The sequence below is a fragment of the Wolffia australiana genome, chromosome 4 (assembly GCF_029677425.1).
Source record: "Wolffia australiana isolate 7733 chromosome 4, ASM2967742v1".
Taxonomy (NCBI): domain Eukaryota; kingdom Viridiplantae; phylum Streptophyta; class Magnoliopsida; order Alismatales; family Araceae; genus Wolffia; species Wolffia australiana.
In genome coordinates this window covers 20044831-20069538 of record NC_135838.1, presented here as the reverse complement: position 1 = coordinate 20069538, position 24708 = coordinate 20044831, and the positions used below count along the sequence as shown (strand labels likewise).

The 24708-nt window shown below is 41.4% G+C and overlaps 1 protein-coding gene and 1 non-coding gene across 2 annotated transcripts; one reads left to right on the top strand and one right to left on the bottom strand.

Moving 5' to 3' along the window:
- Positions 1-9170: 9170 nt before the first annotated feature.
- On the top strand, positions 9171-10408 carry LOC144702291 (polyol transporter, putative (DUF1195)). Its single transcript, XM_078574282.1, has 3 exons — positions 9171-9504; positions 9581-9796; positions 10122-10408. The coding sequence occupies exons 1-3, from the start codon at positions 9283-9285 to the stop codon at positions 10185-10187; spliced, it is 504 nt and encodes a 167-aa protein (XP_078430408.1). The 5' UTR covers positions 9171-9282; the 3' UTR covers positions 10188-10408.
- A 10795-nt stretch (positions 10409-21203) lies between these two features.
- LOC144702806 (U6 spliceosomal RNA) lies at positions 21204-21306 on the bottom strand. Its single transcript, XR_013581383.1, has one exon. It is a non-coding gene; the product is annotated as a U6 spliceosomal RNA (small nuclear RNA).
- Between the last annotated feature and the right edge of the window lie 3402 nt (positions 21307-24708).

The following is a 24708-nucleotide window of genomic DNA, read 5'->3' as shown; positions in this document are numbered from 1 at the left end:
TGCCTTGTCCTGCTGGCCAGCCACTTGCTAGAGCACGTCCAGAATCAGGGAAAATGAGGGAGAAAAAGTCTATTTATACATTGTGAGAATTACTAAAATACCCCTTTGGGCATTATCTATTCTCTTTTCTTGCCATTTTGCCTTTTTTTCTCCATGGGTTGAGAGCTTTGCCTTGTAATTTCCAGTTTGTTTCTTTTGTTATGTGTTTGCAGGCCCAATATGTAGGTCAGGTCGTGGTCCAAGCCCCTCTGGTCTCTCCTTTAAAATCCCACAATTTTGTTTCATCATTTGCAGCCCATTTTGATAATCACTAAGCTCCCAAAATCCTTCAATTTTTCTCATAATGATATCTTCTAATTCCTGTAAATTTCTGCACATTTGGAACTATAAAATACTCATCAGAAATAAAACTGATTGACTTCATAGAAGTCAATGAAGTTAGTGAAAAATAATCATAATGTGCAAAAGTTGGAATTATTAGCTAATGCATAAATATTTGGTTAATTCAAACAATAACATGATAAATTATAAATTAATAATACTAAAAACATCTAAAATGTATGCAAATATAGGTTCATTTATCATGTTATCAGTCATTCGATTAGTACTAATGCATACGAAGGATCATTGGAGAACGCCTTCTGCAATATCCTCACTACCTTGGCCACGAATTTGCTACAGCATCTTTCTTGAGTCAATCTCCACTTATGCCAAGGTGGATGATATCATCTTGACCACTCAGTCACCTCTGTGAGTTTCTTACTACATTCGAGTTATGACTTATTTGAATCCCATGATTAGACGCTCGCAAGTCGTATTTAAAATGTAGTTGTCCATCCATGAGATGTCCTTGGTGTCTCAAGTCAATGGATTACTTATACAATCATGGTGTGAATCAACCTGATTGACATTTAGGTATAATACCATTCAGGGATTCATATAGATCAATTACATGAACTCTTTCTCCAAAGAGCTTCCACTATATGTTCTTAGTGTCGCCACACTAATATCCACATGATCAGTTATACTTGTCATATAAGTATGATAAATTACTGCTACTCTACATGGATAATTCGATGCCCATCTTGACTATCCATCAGATAAGAATATTTAGAACACATGCATAAGGACTAGTGATCACTATATTATGATTGCATCATAATTCACTATGTCATTGTGCATATTCATGGACCTCATTATAAACATCACACTGGAATAATAATGAACATAATATTTTATTTAATGAACTTAAATAAAATATGGTGGTGTAATTTGGCTTGACATCCACATAATATCCATCACAAAATACAAAAAATATTTATTAAATAAATACAATTTTGAACTGTAATATACTAATATAATCTACATCCTAAACATATAGTAATATAAATATTTATCCCTTAATTATTCCTATTAGTCCTTGTTATTTTATTTTATTCCATCCTTCTCTACCTAATTTCTTATAGGCCCCTAAAAGAAATGAAAGATCTATTCTCTCCATATCTCCCTATATAGATATAGGATAAGATCTTAAAGTCTTATCCTATATCTATAATCCAGCTCATTAACCTTTGAATAATTTAATAATCTTTTTCTTACCATCATTTCACTTATTATCCCTGTTTCTCTCCATTATCCTTCCTCTTACATCTCCCTAAAATAACATACCTTATTCACTAACTCTCTGAATCTTAATGACGCTTTACTTACTAGATTTATCTATCATATCTTACATGTAAAAAAAATATCGCTTAAAATAAATAATAATATGTTCGAGTAGAAATAGCATCTTATAATACAATTAACTCTTATCTCTTTTATCAGTAAAAGATGTTAGTTCTTATAATACAATTGACTCTTATCTTTTAAATACTTTAAGTCTTACTACTTATTTCTACTCTCCACTTATCGTCTAGCCTTTCACTATCTTTACCATTATTATTTTATCCATTCTCTTATTCATCTATGTAACTATTTTGTGTTATTATCAATAGCATCCATTATTCTTCCATGTCCTAACTGAAGTATTAGATCTCCTCTAAAGGTCAGTCCCTATGGGGACGACCTTATTCCTAATATCCAGATTCGAATGAGTTTATATAATTAAAATTTCATTTTATTTAGGAAAATTAAATTTCTAATGATATAAAAATTAATACCCTAATTTGCCTTCGTGAAAGGGTTTGTTCATTTCATGGTGTCTTGGTTTGAACAATGTAGCTTGATTTTCATTTGGTAAAGTCCATAATATTTGGTTAGTTTTCATGCATTTCAAAATGCATCATTTAATAGATTAATGGCTCTGATATTATTTTTCTAGAGAGTGAAATAGTTTAACTTTAAGGCTAATGTTAAAAAATGAAAGGATATCTCATATTGTTTTATAGTTTGAGAAATAAATATTGTAAAAATCTGGTCAAACAAAACCTAACCATCCCTTATGGACTTATTCATAACCATACAAATATGATTTATATCATCCACAATCACTAGTCAATAAATAAATTTAATATTATCATTACTGGAGTTTTTATCATCTTTTCTTCCAAAATTTGTTTAGGTCATATCCTCATGGTGTAAAGCCTTCTTTGCACTTAGACTCACTATTAAGTATCACTGTTGCATAATTTAATTATGAAAAAGAAATTTATATATTTTTTGCATCATCCAATACAGATATTTCATTAGTTATCCTTTTTCAAAATATTTTTGAATATCATAAAAATAAAAAACTAAGTAAAATATTAATGTGTATGACTTTTTACTTTGGCCATTTATTCTGAAACAGAAGTCAATTGATTTTCCTCTTTACTCATCCCTCAAAAAACCGGTCACCACTATCCTCCTACGTCCTGTTATCTGTCCAGACCCCTCGTCATCCATCACATCATCATCCCGCTTGTCCGGACTCCTAAACCCGTCTTCCGTCAAATCTTTATCCCCCTTCACGCCTCCCTTGACGTGATGGATGACGGTTGCTACATACAGCCAAATGAAATAGTTTTGGACAATAAATTATTATTCACAGCCAGGGCGAACGGCGAAGGGTGAACAGCGCTCTCGCGACCGGCCAGCGATCTCACGATCAGCCATCGCCTTCGCAACCGGCCGGCAATCCCTCGACCGACCGGTGCCTTCGCGTTCGGTGATCGCATGACCTACCGGCGTCTTACCAATAGACCATCTCCTATCTTGGCTTGATGGCGAGTTCCTGATTGCGAGTTCTTGATCGTGACCAAAGGTGGATTGTGAGTTCCTGACCACGGCCTCGGGACCAAACGAGAAGGTCGGCGACCTCACGATTTTCCGAAGACCATTTTGGTAGAGTCGTGAGACGTATGCAATCTAGCGAAGACTTTGCAACCTACCGACCACCTACCATGATCTTCGCGACCTACCAGCGAACTCGCGACCAGGCAGTAGCTTTGCACCATGATGTCTACTGGCAACCTCGAGACTTAGCGGTTGATGGCGGTTTTGCGACTGAGCAGCGGATGACCTTGAGGCCTAGCAATCAATGACTGACTCCACCACGTCCAGGAGATCAGAAAACCCCAGGAGTTCCTGTCCAACGACCCAGCGTTTCTTGATGATGCGATGCGGCAAGAGTGACATTGCACGAGTGAGTTTGGGGGATGGAGAGCTCACGAGAGGGAGAGGTTGTGGGGAAGATTATGACGATGGGAAAAATATGGCGCTAGATCATGTTCGAGATTAATGCGGCATTTATGACCGCACGATCAAGTGCGAGGGCGAAACCATGGACAAGGAGGCTTGATCACGTCCGAGGACGAGAGATGTTGGGCGATGAGGAAGGAGAAGGACTGGTAATGTTCCGTGCGACCTCACGATCTCTCGAGACAGACATGAGACTTTACCGCAAGGTTGGGAGAGGAAGTTGGCCAAATGGAAGGGAGTTTTTGTGATCAAGGGAGAACTTGCACTATGTGCGTCCACAATATCAAGAAGCCGAAAAAAGGGGCAGGAGCCAAGGTTGCAACAAAAGCTTCGGGGTGTACCCCCCTCACAATCCTCCTAGAGGACGCGAGAGAGAAGTTGTACTTTGCGCACATACACAAGAGGGAATCCGAAGGCGAGCTCAAGCCACCACCGGAGGGTAAATTGGACAACATCGCAATGGGTGGGATCCGCAAAAGAGATACCATCATGGAAAAGAGACATCCGAAGTTTAGCGCCACAAGCAGATCCTGTGGAGGGCCGCATGCAAAATGAAAATCCCGCACAAGAGCACCCCACCAACAATATCGAGGGGGGAAATGCCGAAAAGATGACGACAAGCCTTTCCGGTTGTATTCAACTGCCGTAAAAGTTGGGGAAGCGCACACACTGCAAGCGGAGGAGATTGACGGATGGGTGGTGGTGGGACCAAGGAGACGGAGAAACCGCTCCCCCCCTCCTCCCCCTCCCCCGCGTAGAGAGAAAAAGCAGAAGGTACAGAAGCATGTTACAAATGTTTGAGAAACAGACACTGAGCGAGGGTGTGCCAGGGAAGCGTGGTATGCCTCAAATGTAAAGGGGTAGGACATCGGAAAGCTGAATGCACGAGGAGAGATAGAGAAGATGATAAGACTCAAATTTCTGCCGTCATGAGGGGCAAGACAACCCCCCAACCAGCGACTCAAGCCTGTTGGTCGCCTAACAATATGAGCAGACAGTAGGGGGCCCGCATGGGCAGCCTAATTGGGGAAATCACGAAGGGAGCTCCTTCGCTATTAGAGGTACGTCGGGGGCTGCTGGAAAAATTTACAACCTTGGATAAACCTGAAGTATGGCTCCTCGAGTGCAGGCAGTTCTTCCTGAGGGGGATCTCCATGGCAGCCTACATAGAGGCAATAGGCTGGGAACAGGTGGTCGGAGATGGGAGGCTTAAATGGCATTTGGTACTGCCAGGGGACGGATCGGCCAGGAGACCTACTCACATATCCGTCATTAAAGCCCGAGGCATCCTTATGGGGCATCGGATAGGGCAGGCACTAGAGGCGCTAGTCCGTCCTTTGGGCACCCTAAGACGTATCATATCTGATGGTTTGGAGTCCGGTGACCCCAATAGCGTGCTTCTAGAGGTGGAAGGGAGACACACATCATCCCCACCACCTATTCTAAACCTATGGGGCTCGGATGGCATTTTTGAAATCAGAATCGCCACTATAACACCCCCACTGCCACCATCGATGGGGGGAATACTGGGTAGTGAGAGGATAAAGCATTCAAAGGTGTTCCACCTAGAGGGAGAGACGTCTGGCACGAAGGACATCATAGTCAATTTGGGCCGTCTCCAATCAGCTGCAATCATGAAGATGGAAGACAACCAAACGGATGAAAATTGACGGGTTGATATTGACACAACGCGCGACCAAATTTCTGCTCAAGGGCAGCGGAGGCTTGAGTCTAAGGTCGCGGTGGAGACATCACAAATCAAGGCAAGGATGGGTGACGAGACCGAATGCGCGGACACGACGACCCACACAGAAGAGGTAGTGGAAGGGTTACCCCCTCAGGGCAAGGCTAAATCGAGAGGGCTACATTGATACAACCGATAGAGACGTGAGGCCAAGCAAAAAGGGAGAGAAAGGCCCCAATACTCTTGTCTACAAGCAAAAGAAGCTCGGCATACACCAGGATAAGCTAATCGTCACGTGAGCCAAAGCAGGTAAAAGTGGACGAGTGCTTATGGCGGTGGAATTTATGACCGAGTACAATGTTAAAAATGAAAGAGGAGGGAAAGGAGACTACGAGGCCGAGGGAAGGTCAAGGAGCCCATGGGGTCATCTAGTTGCGGGGTCACGGAGTCTGCCGGAGCTGAAAAAGTTGCAGAAGAGGGTTCGATTATGACAACTCAGGCTCAAATGATCGGGCAAACGGTGGGACTAAAGCTGACTCCGGGTGACAGAGGGAGGGGAAAAAATATTAGTATGGATTGTATATCATGGAACGTTTGAGGCCTCCGGGATGAAGGGCGTTGTCGTATAGTGGGAGGCTACTTAAGCGAATGGGGGGCCACAGTGGTATGCTTACAAGAAACCAAGCTTGAACATTGCGAGGCTAAGGAAGGGAATGAAGTGGGCAGTGGTTTCGTGGAGGGGCTCCTAGCAGTCAATGCGGTTGGACAGTCCGGTGGAGTACTTATAGCATGGGATGAGGCCTTGTTCATAAAAGTGGCAACATGGACAGGGCAGTTTGCTGCAGCCACCAAATTGAAGCGTTTGAGCAATAATTTTGAATTAGTCTTAGCCTCGATATATGGTCCAGCTAATATTCAGAGAAGAAGAGGCCTATGGAGAGAGCTGGCTGAACTAACCAACACTTTCAGCAGGTGCCCTCTGATACTAGGGGGAGACTTCAATGTGACACTAGAGACAAGGGATAGACCAAATGAAGCTGGAGGGCGGGATTCTGAGTTACAAGTTTATGGGCTTTTATTGCAGAGACATCACTGCAAGAAATGGGGCCCACCGACTGCACTTATATGTGGAGAAGCACAACGGGACGCAACAAAATGTCGCGTCTAGACCAATTTCTTTTCAGTAGAGCTAGCAGAACACGTCCCTTTAGCGAAAGTGAGATCACTTCCCCACCCCATGTCCAACCATACACCGATAGCATGGGACTGCAACGAGACGACCAGGAGATCCACTTATTTCAAGCTGGACAAGTCATGGCTACAAGAGGTGGGCTTCAAAGAAGGGGTGAAAGACAAGTGGTCATCACAACCCCGACTACGATCTGAAGCGGAGACATTAGCCACCAAGCTGTAGGCACTCCGACGTCACTTGGTGGAATTTTGGAAACGAGTGCACGGGCAGCGAAAGACAACTACGAACGATGCCCTAAGCATAATGAAATGTCTGGACCTAGAGGACAAGAGATTCCTGGAAGAAGAGGAAGCACATGTTTCTCTGTCCAACTCCATTTACCTAATCATCGCCAAGGTCTTGGACAATAGATTGAGGGGGGTGATTGGGGAGCTTGTAGGACCCTCCCAATCAGCATTTATCCAAGGGTGGAAACTAGTTGACAGTTGTGTTGCAGCAGGCGAGATTTTAGCGGCTTGAAAAAGACAAAAAACTAAAGGCTTCATGTGGAAGGTTGATTTCGCCAAGGCATATGACACATTGGACTAGGGCTTCCTCTGGGCAAACATGAAAAGGAGGGGTTTTCCAAGTAAATGGATCTCGTGGATGAAGAGATGCGTTACAACACACTCTTTTTCAGTGTTAGTGAACGGGAGGTCGGAGGGTGGATTTATACGACCACAAAGGGGAGTTAGACGAGGATGCCCACTCGCACCCTTTCTGTTCGTATTATCGGTAGATGCATTTGCCACATGTACTAACATTCCTTGCTTGCATAGCCTCTTGAGGGGCTACCAAATGCAGAGTCACCCTGAGGGAATACCTCTACTGCAGTACGCGGACGATACCATTTTCTTTATCGAAGGCTCGATGGAAGAGGCAAAAAATTTGTCCACGCGTCTCGATTTATTTGCAGACTTCTTAGGCTTACGTACAAACGGGGCCAAATCAGCATTTCTGAGTCTGAATCTTCCCCAAGAGGGGATGGCACAATGCGCCAGAGCACTGGGTACACCAATGGGCAGCCTCCCTATGAGATATTTGGGACTACCATTGACCCGAGGGCGGGTGACTAAGGTGGACTGGCAGCCAGTGATTGAGAATGTCAAGCGACGGCTGGAAGGATGGCAAGCTAAGGTGCTATCCCGAGGTGGCCGACTGGTGCTACTAAGATTAGTACTGTCAGCTATTCCTATCTTTCATCTTTCTGTGTACAAGATGCATGTCGGGATCAGTTAGAGACTGGAAAACCAGATGAGACGCTTTTTCTGGAAGGGATTGGGAAATGATCAAAGCCGAGGACTTGCTCTGGTCGCTTGGGACACCATTTGCAAACCCCTCAAGCTGGGAGGCTTGGGTGTGCTGCACATCCAAAGCATGAATACGGCCCTTTTAGCGAAATGGGTAACAAGGATCATGCATGCAACCAAGCAAGGATCAAGTTGTTCAGATCTTGAGAGATAACTATGTGAGGGCCTAAATTGGGATGAGAAAATGGCTACATTTAGGGGGGCATCATTGTTTTGCCAAGCCTCAGGAAAATCTTCCCCAAAGTTTGAGATTTCTACTAAGCCCGCCAAGGAGATGGCTCGAGGTTTCGCTTCTGGACAGACCACTGGTCAACATGTGGACCCCTGAAAGAAAAATTCCCGAGGCTATGTGCGCTAGCGCAACGCCCCAAGATTACAGTGGGGGAGTGTTGGGATGATACATGGAATCCGAGATTCGTGGGTGCCCTATCAGACAGAAGAGCAGCGAACCTCTTGGAGATGCAATAAGCTTTAAATCAGTTTCGTCCCAGTCAGGATAAAAAAGATGGTTGGGACTGGACCAATGCCCCTTTTAAAGTGCAGAAAGCCTACGAGGGGATTCATCAGGGAAACACAAAAAACTCAAAGACTTCCCCGGCATTCAGGATGATATGGCGCCTAAAGGTCCCATTGAAAGTAAAGATCTTAGGGTGGCTTCTACTTCGAAAGAGACTAGCAACATGAAGTTTTAAAAGAAAAATGTTCCTTGACGCAGCAACGGAATGTGTATTATGCACAGGAGGATAAGAGGACTGCAACCTTCTATTTTTTGGATGCCCTTTTGCTCGTATGATATGGGCTACACGAGCTCAGGTGGTGGTGATCACGACCTCAGAAGAGGCCTTTTGGGAGTCAATGGAGAAACTTGGTGCCAGTCGAAATGAAGAAGGGGGCAAAGCAATGATATTGCTTTGGGGAATTGGGTGCCACCGGAACGAAGTGATATTTTGAGGTGGAACAGCCTCTACGCACGGGCTAATCCATGAGGTGGAGGGTCTCATGGAGGCATGGTCCCCCAGAGTCGGGATTGGAGGGGGACGAAGTTAATCACTTTTGTAGTTGAGCCTTAGGGCTGGAGTCATGTATACATTGGGTGGTCACCGATCTTTTCGGGTCTCCGCCTTTTATAATTCCAAAAAAAATTATTATTTATCAAATATTTTACTACGCATTTATGGGCCCCACCAGGACGCTTCGCAGGTCCCATTTTCGTTCCGTCCCGTCATCCGTCATCCGCTCCAAACCTTTTAAAGGGGGAGGAGAGTTCTTGTCGGCGGCCGATCCCCATTCTGGAGTAGAATTCTCTCGCTCCATCGCCGAGATCTCGCGGGCGGCGATCGCTGAGCTCGAGCTCAGGAAGTTTCGATCGATCCGATGATATGAAGGAAGCCTACCAGCTGCCGCTGCCGATCGACGGCGACGTCGCCGATCTGGGCTTCTTCGGAAGAGGCAAGTACAAGTTCTGGCTGCTGTTCGCCATCGTTCTCCTCGCCTTCTGGTCCTTGTTCACCGGCACTGTCACCCTCCATTGGTCCGCCGGCGACTTGAACAGCCTCGCCGGCGACGTCCCCTTACCGATGTACGACGATATTGACGTCTTGGTACGTTCGTTCTCTGTTGTGCGTTCTCCCCATGCTTTGATTTACAGAACTAGTCGCGGGTTTTCGATTGTTGTAGGAGATGGAGGAGAGAGAGAAGGTGGTGAGGCATATGTGGGAGGTGTACACGCAGAGCCAGCGGAACCAGCTTCCGCGGTTCTGGCAGGCGGCGTTCGAGGCGGCTTATGAGGATCTTGCCAGCGAGGATTCTGCTGTGAGGGAAGCAGCCATTTCCGAGATCGCTAAGATGTCCGTCCAAATCTTAGATCTGGAGACCCCTCAACAAATTCCAAAGGTGTGATTTTTCGACGATCTGCTCGTGATTTATCCGATAGATCCCAAATCTCTTCGCTTTTTGACTCCTTTCTAGCGAAATTCGTCGGTTTTTTTATTGAATTCTTTTGGGTAACTCTTTGTTTGCATAACCGATATTCGGGCATGCCTTCTCTTCTCGATTAATAAGCGTAGACAAAATGTCTGTTAGTGTTTCATTGCTGTCATTATCCGATGGAACTGATTCTGCTTTTCTGGTTTACTATATCCCTTTGATTTTAGGTGCGAACCGTTTTCGTTTAGGATTAAGAATTTAAGGTCTTTCGATGACATGTATTTCTCCTCAGGGTAGTGTTGAAATGAATAAGCTGGACGCTGGGAGGACAAAGAAAAAGTCATCACCCGAGGAGTAGATACAGCGCCGCTGAGAATCCTGTTTATGATTTTCGGCGAATTATACCAAAATGTAGGGAGCATTTTTAATTGACAAAAAAATGTTGTGGTGACAACGAGGTGAGATCACAGGTGCGAAGGCTGTTGTGTATTGTGCTTCCAAGAAGCTTGTGCCCTTAAAATTCTCAGTTCATTGATGTATTATTTTTCATCCATTATTTATTTCATGGTGGTTAATCCCCTTAGTCTGTCTACTATAGATGGGGGATCTGAAATATCTTTTTTTTGAGCTTTTGGGTTGCCGAATTTCTTGAGATGTGTGTAGATTCGTGTCAAATATGCATCAATTTGTTTTAATTGTCTTCTTATGTAGATTTTTAGGGATAAGTTGTTTATTTTCTGTCCATATTTTGGTTCCATTTATAAATCAGCTATCTTACCCGTCTGATGTAAACGAGCTTACTGAAGTGGTGTTAATGCTGCATCCTGAAGCTAATGTAGATGGCTTCATCACTTTTATTTAATTGTTTTAAACTCATAAATGAACCGGTCTTAATTATAAAGTTGCTGGTCTTAAAGACAACTTTCCAAATGCCTTAATTGTGCGATCTGTTTTTTTACCTATGGAATCATTTATCTTTTCTGATATACCTTTCCCATCATTTAATTGACTGCTGACTTTCTCTCTGGAATCCGACCATTATGCGCCGAGTATATTTGTGCAGTCGAACATGCCGAAATTTAATGAGTCGTGTTATTTTTTTAGCTATTTTTGGCAGAGTGTTTGAACGTGGGTGACGAAATTTGAAGGGAAATATCTTGATTTGATGAACTAAAAGGTTCACCAGTTTGGTTGCCAACCAGTTTTTGAGAGGATTTTGAAAGGCAACGCTTAATCTGACAGAGAATCGGGAAGACTCAAAGAACTATTTCAAGCCACGAACTTTTAGTAGGCTAAACTCTTACATTCAACTGCTTTCGATGTGGGTTTAATAAAGAGTATCTTTGGTTGTTTCAGACTATTCTATGCAAGCAAGCTGTATCATGTCCGGAAGGAAAAATCAAACTCAAAACTTAGCCACATGAAAGAGGATAACCAAGAGAGGTCACCGTAAATCTTTAGCTATTGGAGGGTGCTTGGAACGTCACCCTTGAGCCTGTAATATTAACTTGGTTATGAAAGAATCCCCATACATGGGGTTGACTAATACAAGAGCCTGTGCTTTTCAGGATATACAGCGGGATATATCAGACAATACCTCTGACACTGATAAGACCCAGCCGATGAATTTAATAACAACGATCAAGATATCTCAAGGAGTGGATCCAACTCAGGAAAAACAATGGTACCGCTCAAGAATCCCCTTGAATCAATCCACAAGAATAGAAGTAGAAGAGGTGAAAGAATGTTTGGAATGGAAGTAGAGAATGGGAGAAACAGAAACAAGAAAAAGAAGATATGGATCGAGGCCAGATCGGCCCTTCTCCTCTGACCAGGAGGATCTCCCGCCATCCCCTCGCCCTAGTGATGATTTGAATTTTTCAATGTCCCCTTCTCTTGGCTTTCTTCCTTTTATAGCTTTCCGTCCCTCGTTTTTATTCAAATCTTCAGATGTGCCTCTAGTAACCTGTACGTGCGACACCCCTTCTTTTGCTTTTTCTTTGGTAAGTCTTCACGAGGTTCTTATCAATTCTCCCCTCCCCTAAGGACAAATTGTCCTCAATTTGTAAAGACGGATGTTGTCTTTGTAGCGCTTCTGCATCTTCCCATGTCGCTTCGTAATGTGGTAGATCTTGCCAATTGACTAGGACCTGTAATCTATTCGCAGAGAATCGGGGAGATATGATTGCTTTTGGGTAGACCTGCCATATTAGCAGGGGATGGCAAAACATCAATATTAGGTCCAATAGCTTTGCAAAGGTTGGATATGTGAAAAACTGGATGAATTAAAGTAGAAGACGGCAAATCCAGCTTATAAGCAACATGAACTAGTTCCTGTATGATTTTATAAGGACCGAAATATTTAGGAGCAAGTTTCTGAGTGCTTCTTATTGCCAATGATTTCATCATGTAGGGTTGATTCTTCAAGTGCACATAATCATCTTCTTGAAACTCAACATCGATACTATTTTTGTTAGCTATCTTGGTCATCTTCACTTGTGCTTTTTCAAGATGATTTTTAAGTTGGGTAAGCATAGTGTCTCTAATCTGCAACAATTGATCCAGAGTCTCAATAGGAGTAGCGGGAGATCCATAGCGCATTATGGTTGGAGGTTCTCTTCCATATACTGCCTGGAATGTTGTCATTTTGATTGACGTGTGGTAAGAACTGTTGTAGCTGAACTCAGGCCATGGTAGCCAAGTGACCCACTTTTTAGGACATTGAGAGGAAAAGCATCGAAGATAGCACTCAAAGCTGCAGTTAGTGACTTCTGTTTGACCATCAAATTTTAGATGGTATGATGAGCTAAACTTAAGGGCGATTCCCTGAAGCTTATGTAGTGCTTTCCAAAAGTGACTATTGAATGTTGATCCTCTATCAGAAACTATTGATTTGGGTATGTTGTGCAATCCTACGATGTTTTTCACGAATATTTCAGCAATGACCTGAGCTGTAAAAGTGTGATTAATTGCAGAAAAATGTGCATACTTACTCAGTTGGTCGACTACCACAATTGAGTCATAAGTAGACGATTAAGATAATCCTTTAATAAAATCCATTGTGAGATCTTCACAAATTTGATCAGAAAATGGTAATGGTTTGAGCAGACCTGAAGGATGGAGCGTTGAAGACTTATACTGTTGATAGATCTGACACTGGTTTACAAAATTCTTGATAGTTTTTTGTACCTTGCCAATAGATCTGTGAGGTGATACGTTTGTACGTTTTTTGAAACCCACTGTCCCCGACTTTGAAGTCAAGAAATTCATGTAGTATAGTATTGATAAAGGTGAGCCCATGGGAATCCCTAATCAATTCTTTTAGAATAGTAAATTGTGTTGATATGAATAATGATGATGGCCTTGTCCTTTCTTGATGTCCTCAATGACACCAGAGGTAGCCTGATTTTGTAGGAATTTATGTTCAAGAGCTTGACAATCCAGCCAGTGTGTGGACGATAAAGTATTGCAAAGAAATGTCATCAGTAACCATGGATATGGACAATGAATCTGCAACAATATTGTTTTTCCCAGCCTTATATTTGATCTCAAATTGAAATCCCAATAACTTGGATATCCATTTGAGATATGGCGGTGCAATGTCTCTTTGTTCATTCAAGTATTTGAGGCTAAATTGATCAGTGTGAATGAAGAATTTCTGAAAAATCAAATAATGCTTCCATTTCATGACTGCTATTACCAAGGCCATCAGTTCCCTTTCGTATGCTGACTTAGGCCTAGATGATGAGGGAATTGATTTGCTATAATAAGCTATGGGGATGGGACATTTGTATTAATACCGCACCAATTCCATAATTAGAAGCATCAGTTTCAATAATTAATGGCTGAGGAAAATTAAGAAGCCTTAAGACTGGTGTAGATATCATGAATTGTTTCATATTCTCAAATGCATTGGCTGCTTCAGAATTCTGTTTAAAAGAATTTTTCTTTGATAAAGAAGTTAATGGTTGAGAATTCATTGCATATCCACCTACAAAACGCCTATCATAATTGGTTGATCCCAGAAATCCCCTTAGTTGTTTCGTAGTAGTAGGAGTTGGCCAATTGGGTATTGTCTGGAATTTATCTTGATCAGTTGATACTCCTTCACGTGAGATCCAATGTCCCAGGAAATAATTCGATCTACTTCGAACTTGCACTTCTAAGGATTCATGTGAAATTGATGCACACGAAGTAGTTTGAATACAATCTCAAGATGAAAAAATGTTCTTCTTAGGAACTGCTATATACTAATATATCATTGAAAAATACCAGGACAAATTTTTCGAAGGTAGGGACCAAAAATGGAGTTCATAATGGCTTGAAGGTAGCAGGTGCATTGGTCAACCTGAAAGGCATTACTAGAAATTCAAAGTGCCAATGATGTGTCTTGAAAGCTGTCTTATGAATGTCCCCTTTATGCATCCTGATTTGGTAGTATCCCCTTTATCCAGCATTATTTGGTAGATCCATGCAATTCCTCCAAAAATTCATCCATTATGGGAATTGGGTATCTATTTGGGATGGTTGAATGATTTAGAGCTCGGTAGTCTATGCACATCCTCCAGTTTCCGTCCTTTTTCACCAATAATGCTGGACTAGTAAAAAGGATTAATGGAGGAACGAATGATCTGATTGGTCAACAGCTCCTAAACAGCATTTTCCAAGTCATTTTTATGGGCGAAAGAATATATAAAATATTCTTTGAGATTAATGGGTTTGACATCAGGGAGTAGATGTATTCGATGGTCTTGGGATATTTTGGGTGGCAATTTGAGGCACGTTTGAAAAACAGCAGAATATCTTTGTTGTAAATTTTCTATTAAAGGTAATAGTGTATGATTGAATACCATGACGTTGGTTGGATCACATGCTTTGTAGATGTCGCAAAATTGATGCTTTCTGTTGACAAAATCTTGGGTGCAAGTGTTGTCTTGGTAGTGGTTCGGTAAGAAGTCAGGATAAGATTTAATGATATGGAGCTGCCCCTTCCAAATTATTTTTAGCGTAAGCAGATTGTAATTGCTGAGTAACCATTCCAGCGTTTTTAACCAACAAATCCCAACCCCATGTCCATATCACCCATTAATAGAGGTAAGAAATCCTGATTAAACTCCATTCCTTGTAAATAAACTGGGACATTTAAACATATCTTGGAAGATGACTGCAGCGTACCATTTGTTAAAAGGATATCAAATTTTCCCCATTTTGTCATGGGTAAGTTTAAAGCTGATATTACCTGAGGGTGCATAACATTATGGGTAGTGCCCCCATCGATCAGAACCTTCACCCTGATACCCAATATACTTCCCCATAGCTTCAACATACCAATTTTTGAGGTCTTGTTCGTCAAATTTAGGGAGAATTGTGCGTTAAAGACTGACCCGTGAGTAATAGGCGCTTCATCGGTTTGCATCATGTCAATCTCTTCTTCCCTTGGAATTTCTTCTTCATCTTTTTCCAATACAATTACCAGATTTAGATCCCTTTGACACTGGTGTCCAGAAGCAAATTTTCCATTCCAGTGGTAACACAGACCTTTATCCCTTCTTTGTTGAAATTCGGCTTCTGTGAGCCTAAGATTGTGTCTGTTAACTGACCGCTCATGAGGAGGTATGTGATTGGAAGATGTGTGTTGTGGTCCAGAGCTACTTGACCGAGAATAAAAGTTTCTTGGTTGATTCAAGGTTGTCCCTTGCTGTCGTAGTTGAAGATGTTGATTCTATCTGTAGATGAACTCGAGAACCTTATCCCGTTTGTGATAAGGTCTCCAGACCTATTTCAGCTTTAATTGAAAGCTCCATGACTTCCTTTAATTGCACTTCAATGCAAATTTCCGGCTCAAGACCTCGTAGATAAGCATTTTCCTTAACAGCAGTTGACAAATCAGGAATCTGCGTAATCAACCGTTCGAACTGAGAAGGGTATTCGGTAACTGATCCAGTCTGTTGTATTTCGAATAGAGATTTATACTTAGCATTTGCAGATAACCCATATCGTCTATAAAACTGATCTTGAAATCAATCCAGTCTTGAAGACCAAATTCATCTTCAGCATCAAAAAACCAATCTAAAGAAGTCTCATCCAAATGCAAAGAGATTAAATGCATCTTATCTTTATCCGGCATTGGATTTAGGCGAAAAATCAGTTCACACTCTTGATCCAACCTTCTGGATTTGTACCTTGGAATATGATTAGATCGCCTTTCTTGAAGAGTCTCGGTGATCTGAGTCTCGATGGTACTGAGCTGGTACTGCATCATTTTTACGATGTGGGAGATGAGGATCTTCTTCTAGTGGCGGGGTCGTCGGAGCTGTATTTAGAAGAGTCCCCAAACGTAAATTGATTGCTGCTACTTGCTCCATGAGATGCTCCAGCATGTTCCTCATTCTAACCGGATAAAGAATCTGATCCGTCCTATGAATTTTATCTCCCATGATCTGTATCCAAAATTCCGGTAGTTCCAATCTGTATCTGCGGATTCGGTTGCTTTGATACTAGTGATAAGACCCAAGCAATGAATTTAATAACAATGATAAAGATTTCTCAAGGAATGGATCAAGCTCATGAAAAAAAATGGTAGCGCTCAAGAATCCCCTTGAATCAATCCACGTCCTATGAATTTTATCTCCCATGATCTGTATCCAAAATTCTGGTAGTTCCAATCTGTGTCTGCGGATTCGGTTGCTTTGATACTAGTGATAAGACCCAACCAATGAATTTAATAACAATGATACGGATTTCTCAAGGAATGGATCAAGCTCATGAAAAAAAATGGTAGCGCTCAAGAATCCCCTTGAATCAATCCACGTCCTATGAATTTTATCTCCCATGATCTGTATCCAAAATTCCGGTAGTTCCGATCTCTACCCGCGGATTCGGCTGATTTGATACTAGTGATAAGACCCAACCGATGAATTTAATAACAATGGTAAGGATTTCTCAAGGAATGGATCAAGCTCATGAAAAAAAATGGTAGCGCTCAAGAATCCCCTTGAATCAATCCACGTCCTATGATTTTATCTCCCATGATCTGTATCCCAAATTCCGGTAGTTTCGATCTCTACCCGCGGATTCAGCTGCTTTGATACTAGTGATAAGACCCAAGCAATGAATTTAGTAACAATGATAAGGATTTCTCAAGGAATGGATCAAGCTCATGAAAAAAAATGGTAGCGCTCAAGAATCCCCTTGAATCAATCCACGTCCTATGAATTTTATCTCCCATGATCTGTATCCAAAATTCTGGTAGTTCCAATCTGTGTCTGCGGATTCGGTTGCTTTGATACTAGTGATAAGACCCAACCAATGAATTTAATAACAATGATACGGATTTCTCAAGGAATGGATCAAGCTCATGAAAAAAAATGGTAGCGCTCAAGAATCCCCTTGAATCAATCCACGTCCTATGAATTTTATCTCCCATGATCTGTATCCAAAATTCCGGTAGTTCCGATCTCTACCCGCGGATTCGGCTGATTTGATACTAGTGATAAGACCCAACCGATGAATTTAATAACAATGGTAAGGATTTCTCAAGGAATGGATCAAGCTCATGAAAAAAAATGGACGCGCTCAACCTTCCCCTCGCACCACCCAACGCCCAATGATTTTATCTCCCATGATCTGTATCCCAAATTCCGGTAGTTTCGATCTCTACCATGGATTCAGCTGCTTTGATACTAGTGATAAGACCCAAGCAATGAATTTAGTAACAATGATAAGGATTTCTCAAGGAATGGATCAAGCTCATGAAAAAAAATGGTAGCGCTCAAGAATCCCCTTGAATCAATCCACGTCCTATGAATTTTATCTCCCATGATCTGTATCCAAAATTCTGGTAGTTCCAATCTGTGTCTGCGGATTCGGTTGCTTTGATACTAGTGATAAGACCCAACCAATGAATTTAATAACAATGATACGGATTTCTCAAGGAATGGATCAAGCTCATGAAAAAAAATGGTAGCGCTCAAGAATCCCCTTGAATCAATCCACGTCCTATGAATTTTATCTCCCATGATCTGTATCCAAAATTCCGGTAGTTCCGATCTCTACCCGCGGATTCGGTTGATTTGATACTAGTGATAAGACCCAACCGATGAATTTAATAACAATGGTAAGGATTTCTCAAGGAATGGATCAAGCTCATGAAAAAAAATGGTAGCGCTCAAGAATCCCCTTGAATCAATCCATGTCCTATGAATTTTATCTCCCATGATCTGTATCCAAAATTCCGGTAGTTCCGATCTCTACCCGCGGATTCGGCTGCTTTGATACTAGTGATAAGACCCAAGCAATGAATTTAGTAACAATGATAAGGATTTCTCAAGGAATGGATCAAGCTCATGAAAAAAAATGGTAGCGCTCAAGAATCCCCTTGAATCAATCCACGTCCTATGAATTAGAAGAGGTGAAAGAATTTTTCGAATGGACAGGAGCGAATGGGAGAAACAAGAAAAAGAAAAAGAAGATATGGATCGAGGCTGGATCGTCCCTTCTCCTCTGACCAGGAGGATCTCCCCCCAGCCCCTCGCCCTAGCGATAAATTGATATCTTCAATGCCCTTTTCTCATGGTTTTCTTCCTTATTTTATAGCTTTCTTTCCCACTTTTTAATTCAAATATTCACACATGCCTCTAGTAACCTGTACATGTGATACCCCTTCTCTTGCTTTTTCTTTGGTAAATCTTCACGAGGTTCTTTTCAGACACATTGAGAGAACATGCTTCCCACCCTATTAAGCCAATGAATGGACATAGAAAATATGTATCAAAGTGAGATGATTCTAGACTTATGAAAGCCCTAGATCCAATGGTTATTGGTTGTATGTCATTAAAGGTGTTGATGAAAATTCATTTAGTTGCTGTTTTGAGGAATCAATGAATTACCTGTTGCTTGGATATGAAGAATCTTAACAACATGTAGAATAGTATTGCTTTGGCATTTCTGGTTTATTTGAATAGTTCTTGATGTTGAAGGTACCAAAATACTACAAACACTCAGCCCAATATAAATGACCAAATGTTCACATCAAGATCAAACTTAAATTCATTTAGTGTATGTTCTGAATCTCAAGTTTTGACCCTCATGGGGAAATATCTATTTGGCATAGATTTGTGTAGATAATAAATGATGTGATGCCTTTGTGTGGATTGGTTAATTATAAAGAAACATACAATATTGAGTTGTATGGGATTTTTTGAGATGATCATGTATGATTCACACAGTGGAAGATAAAAATGAATCATGATCGACCATTAAAACAATAAAACCCGATGGTCGATTTAGCTTTGCTCATATTGGTTCTGCACTTTATCAGTTATTTGAGCCATATTTAGATGTTCAAGTATCCATACTGTAGACATATCCATCTGATCCTAAGCAGGCATAATCTCCTCTTTTCTCTTCTTGTTGAGCCTCGTTATTGATCTACATCATCATTTCACCGTTCTGAGTGCATCTCGTGGGAAGGTCTCCTTGGGAGAGAAGGAAAAAGTAAGATAATCAACTAAATACTGTTTGCATATTTGAATTGCATTTAGGGTTTTTTCATGTTAATACTGAATGGGAATTTCTCATAAAAGTACTTTAAAGATAAATATATCTCCGGCAGTCAAAAGATCATTTGTGTATGAACCTCTAGGACCATATCATTCTAGTTAATCACTCTAATACCCCACAAACATTTACTGACCAACTGTATTAATTAAATATATATATATATATTTTACTATTTCTCTAATTTAGAACTTCTATCATTTAATCCCTAAAAATCGCTGAAGATTATTTTCCACATTAGATATATTATAACTATTGAGGTTAGTTCTTCTCAGCTATAGTTATTTTCTGCTTAGGACATTACAGAGTAAATAGTAGAACCTATCTAAAAATAAAAAAAACTAAATCAACTGAAATATTTTTATATAGAGTAGTTAAGGGAATATAAATTTTATTGTTTAAATCCAAATAGTAACAATGACATCTAAACCTATATTTGGATTTATCACCCACATTTTTCTCTGAATTCCTCTCCCCCTAGCTCCTCTCGGCCTATATCTTCTCGACCCTCCACATCAGTCCGTACTCATCATCCATCCCCCCCGTCCTTTACCCACGTCCCCCTTTACTATTAGTCATTCCCTTCCTACACCTCCCCCACCATGTCCTACCTCTCCCTGACGCGCCCAGCCATCTTCCACTACACGTAACCCTTGTCACCCATCTCCCCGCCATTCCCACCAAGCGCCATCCCACTCACACCCACTCATAGATCCACTTCCCCACCCTCCCAACATACCCATTGTGCGCCTCCACTCATCCAACCATTCCACTCATATACCACTCACTATGGAAGAATGTTTGACATGTGGGGATACTAATGGACTTTTTTCCACGGGAGAGGGGGAGGATGACGCCTCCATATCTGAGGACTCAAATATAGACATGCCGCCACCCGATCATACCTAAGATACACCTCACCGTCGATGCATATATAACAACCGATCGCGGGTGTGCCATGCAAGTAGATAGTTTTATGATTCCAAGTCTCATTTGGAATTGTCGAGGGACAGGCAACCCTCTCACCTAGTCTCATCTCCTCTCAATCATCAATAATCACAAACTAGGAATAGTTGGGCTTATGGGGCCAATGACTACCTCGTACAATAGACACTCCATTATGAGGAAATGCAGAATGGACCATATCTAGTGTCACTCCTCGAATGAGATCTGGCTATTTTGAACACAAGACTATTCGTTGGAGCTACTTGACGAAGGAACCCAGTATGTCACCTTTGCCGTAGAGCTCTCCCCAGTGCCCTACACGTTCACGGTAGTCTATGCATCGTATAGATGCCTCGAGCGATAGGAATTATGGGAACCTTGTCCAGCATATCTAAACCCACCCGTGGCTTGTTTATCTCCCCTGGTATATAACAAGAGATTTTAACTACATACGAGTAGTTAGCGAACGCCAGGGAGGTCGGCTGCCTAGGCCACAATCCATGCAAGCGTTCAACAACTTTATACACCTGGCTTCACTAATGGAGCCCCCTACTATTGGTGAGCGTTGGACGTGGTGCAATGAGCACCAAGTAGATGCACGTATGTATGAATGACTTGATCGATGTTTCATCAATAGCACTACATTGACGCACTGCACCACTAATATCGAGATCTGAGCGCGTTTCTACTTAAACCACTCATTGATTCTACTTCTCTTGGACTCAAGTACTCGTGTTCATCACCCCCCATTCTGATTCAAAGCTATATGGCTAGAGCATGAAGCCTTTCATAACGTTGTGCGCAGCCACTAGCACAGAAGGATCTCTACATCGCCTATGGAGAAACTGACTATCCTCACCTGCATCTCCTTCTTCATATAGACCATTTCTCGATTTGTGCGTGTCATCCTTGCGTAGGGGCCACGGTAATCTTCTCTGTATCGTTCCAATTTTATCGGATGTCTCCGAAGGGACCCTTCTTCATGTAGAGACTTATGCATCGTGGCCTCTTGACTGATGGTGGGGTGACCTGTATAGGATACTCTCTCAGTTCAGGGTGTCATTGCTGTTCGGCTTCCTCCCAAGCTGAGACTATGGAACACCTTTTCTTCCATATTGAGATTGCCCTAGACTACTGGCGCCAAATTACACACCATTGGCATCCACTATTATGTACCCCTGCTACTTTGACACCGCTAGCATGTTTTGGCAAGATTTTTCTCTTGCTAGCACGCTTTAAGCGGAGCCCATTCCTTCACGTCACCAAAGCTTACTTACTATGGGAGATTTGGAAAGGGCAAAATTCTTCTCATTTTGCAAGGACCCATGTGAGCACTCGATATCATGTGCAACATCAATCAATGAATAAATCGTACCCACCATCTCATACAGCCCCTCACCCACAGTTCAACCCCCACATGCAACCTCCTTCACACTTGGGGCGCTGGTAACCCTCGCCCCCCATCACCATTTGGCTACAGGTTGTCCATTGGCATCCACCACCAATAGGCATCTTCACACTTAATGTGGATGGTACGACCAAAGGGTACTCGGGGCCAACCGAAGGGGTGGTATTATATGTGACCATATAGGGAGCATTCTCTTTGCTTTTTCGTATTTTTATGGCATTCAAACTAATACAATAGCTGAGGCTATGGCCATATGTGATGGTTTACTCCTTTGCGAGGAATGAAACCTTCACAATATCATCGTAGAATCAGACTCACAAGTGTTAGTTGGCATGCTTCATACAGGTTTATGCTCTCATTAGCGGTTGCACCACGTATGGCAGGACATCATGCGGTGCGCCCTTTTCTAACTAGTGTCCGTCACCAGGTGCGCGAGGGCAATCAGATAGCAGATGCCCTTGCCAACCACGTGGTATGCACACAAAATCCTTCCTCTCTTGGCAGGAACTCCCTCAGACAGCTTGTGGATGCTATCATATTGCATGGAGCACTAGAGGCGGGAGAGCTCGCCCTCTCGCATGATTGGCCTACCTACCGTGCACCACAAAGTTGACATCTGCGCACGGCAGGGGGACTGCGTACACTCCATGCATTACCGCGTTGCGGCCTCCAACACACTAACAACGTCGAGCAACCTCCTCTTGGCTACTTATAAGTACCACTCATGTATTTTTTCTTATTTGCACCAAGGGCGTGGGCGAGTAGGGTTCACGTGTAATTGGGACACGTACGCTCACTATGCCTATAAACGCTGTTGAACACTACATTTAATAAATAAAATCTCCCTGAGTGGCATCCAGGGCACGGTTGGATTGGGGTTTCCTGACAACCCTAGGGGTTGGTCATACTTGGCACCGTATTTTTAACTGAATATTCTGGAAAAACACTTATCTTTCTTTTGATGGTACTGCCGAATTCATTTAAAGATGAAGAAGAGTTGTATAAACAAAAGAAAAAAAACAAAAGAGATCCAATTTACCAAAAGTTGACGAGTTTAAAGGGGTACCTTAGTTCTAGGTCCCTCTTGCCTCATTTGTTAATTCCAGAAAAACTTCAATCTCACAATTTGTTCATCCTTCTTTCAGATGCTTACTTTTTCACACTCAACTTGAAGAACATACCAAAACAAAGATGAATAAATAACACAGATAAGAAATATGATAATGTATTCAAGAAACCTTTTTTTAAGCACAGAAATAAACTCCATTATGTACAAGAAGGGTAAACAGATGTTGCTGATGACATTGACACTATTCCATACTCTCTATATGCAGTTTGAACATTTGTTTCTTCCTCGCCATTTTTGGAGGTCATTGTCAGGTATATTAAACAAAATGGCTGGTGGGAGAGATTGATGATGCTCCATCTAGCCATTATATATTCTGTTAGATGAATGATTTATTGCAATTATATTGCAACTCTCACCCTCATCAACATCTGCCATCATTAGTGTCACCTTCAGATTAGTGATACACATAGTCCTTGTTGGCAGCTTGAATCCTAACAAAGGAAAACAATTATATTTACGAATCAAATGTCATATGTTTGATCATTTTAAACAAGATTGGATGAGCATGATTAAAATGTTGCCTTTAAGAGCCCAATATCAACTTCATCTTTATTGATCTTTAGTTACATCCCATCAAGCTATAAATTCTGAGTTTTGTCTTGGCCAAGCTCTTCGTCATCTGGTGTGCATATAATGTAATCCCATATAGGAATATTCTGGATTCAATTGGCCTATATAATGCTTGAAGTACAATTCAAGTTGACTTAATAAATAACAAACCTATCTGTCATGTGCACATGGGATCTGCAACATTTTTTGGCCTTGGTGTCTCTTATTACCCCTTAACCCTAAGCACTACCATGTGACCATGGTCACATGTGAGCATTGCACATAAATGCCTTTTTCAAGCGTGTTTTTGGCCATGTCTACCTTGAGTGGCTGCGCCTAATTGAGCAGCTACCCTGCTCAAGTGGCTGACCCTACTTGTTGTGGTTGCTTGAGTGTTGTGGCCATTGGTTACAATTCTGCATCTTGTAATATGCTCCCAGTTGAATGGAATAGTGAATTGCTAAAAATTACTGACACTTCATGAAAACGTTGTGTTAACCCGAGTTAGCTTTCATATGAGCCTAAAACATGCATAAAAACTCTAAATGAGCTCGAATGCATGCCTGAATTTTGATACATCAAAATACTCATTCTCCATTTTTTCTTTATTATTTTTTAGTTATTCAAAAACTATAAGATACATAAGTATATGTAAGCTAAATTTTTACATTACAATGGAACAACTCCAAGAGTTTAACACATATACATTTGGGTTTTAAAGGCTGTGTCAGAGTTAGGTGCTAGTTTTTTTGGAAGCTAGGGTGTTTTGTCCATGACATAGGAAAGGTTTATAAGAATCAGGGGTTGGGTTAAGGATTTCTATTTTTTTATTAAAAGTAAACTATAAAATGTAACCCAAGAATCTTGTAAGGTCTTTGTATGATATTTGATCCTAGAAACTAATACTTGATTTTTGTAATTTTGCCCACAATGTTTAAAAATAACAGGCTTGTCAAAAGAAAGTATATTTTTGAGGATATCTCATTCAGTGTTCATTCATATATCATATACATTTTAATTAATGTGTGATGCTTATGTGAAATCCATAATTACATGATATGACTTCGGGAAATATGATCAGATCATAATGTATAAATCACTAGTCCTTGTAAATTTGTTATAAATATTCCTAGGTAAAGGATACTTGATAAGTCAAAATTTATGTGTTTAACCTGGTCGATGTGTGATTCCAAGACTTTTGCAATTAAGTTTATAATATTCCCTTAATTCACAAAATATTAAAGTATAATGTGAGTAAAGGGGTTGAACCACAGAGAGGGGTATATGATC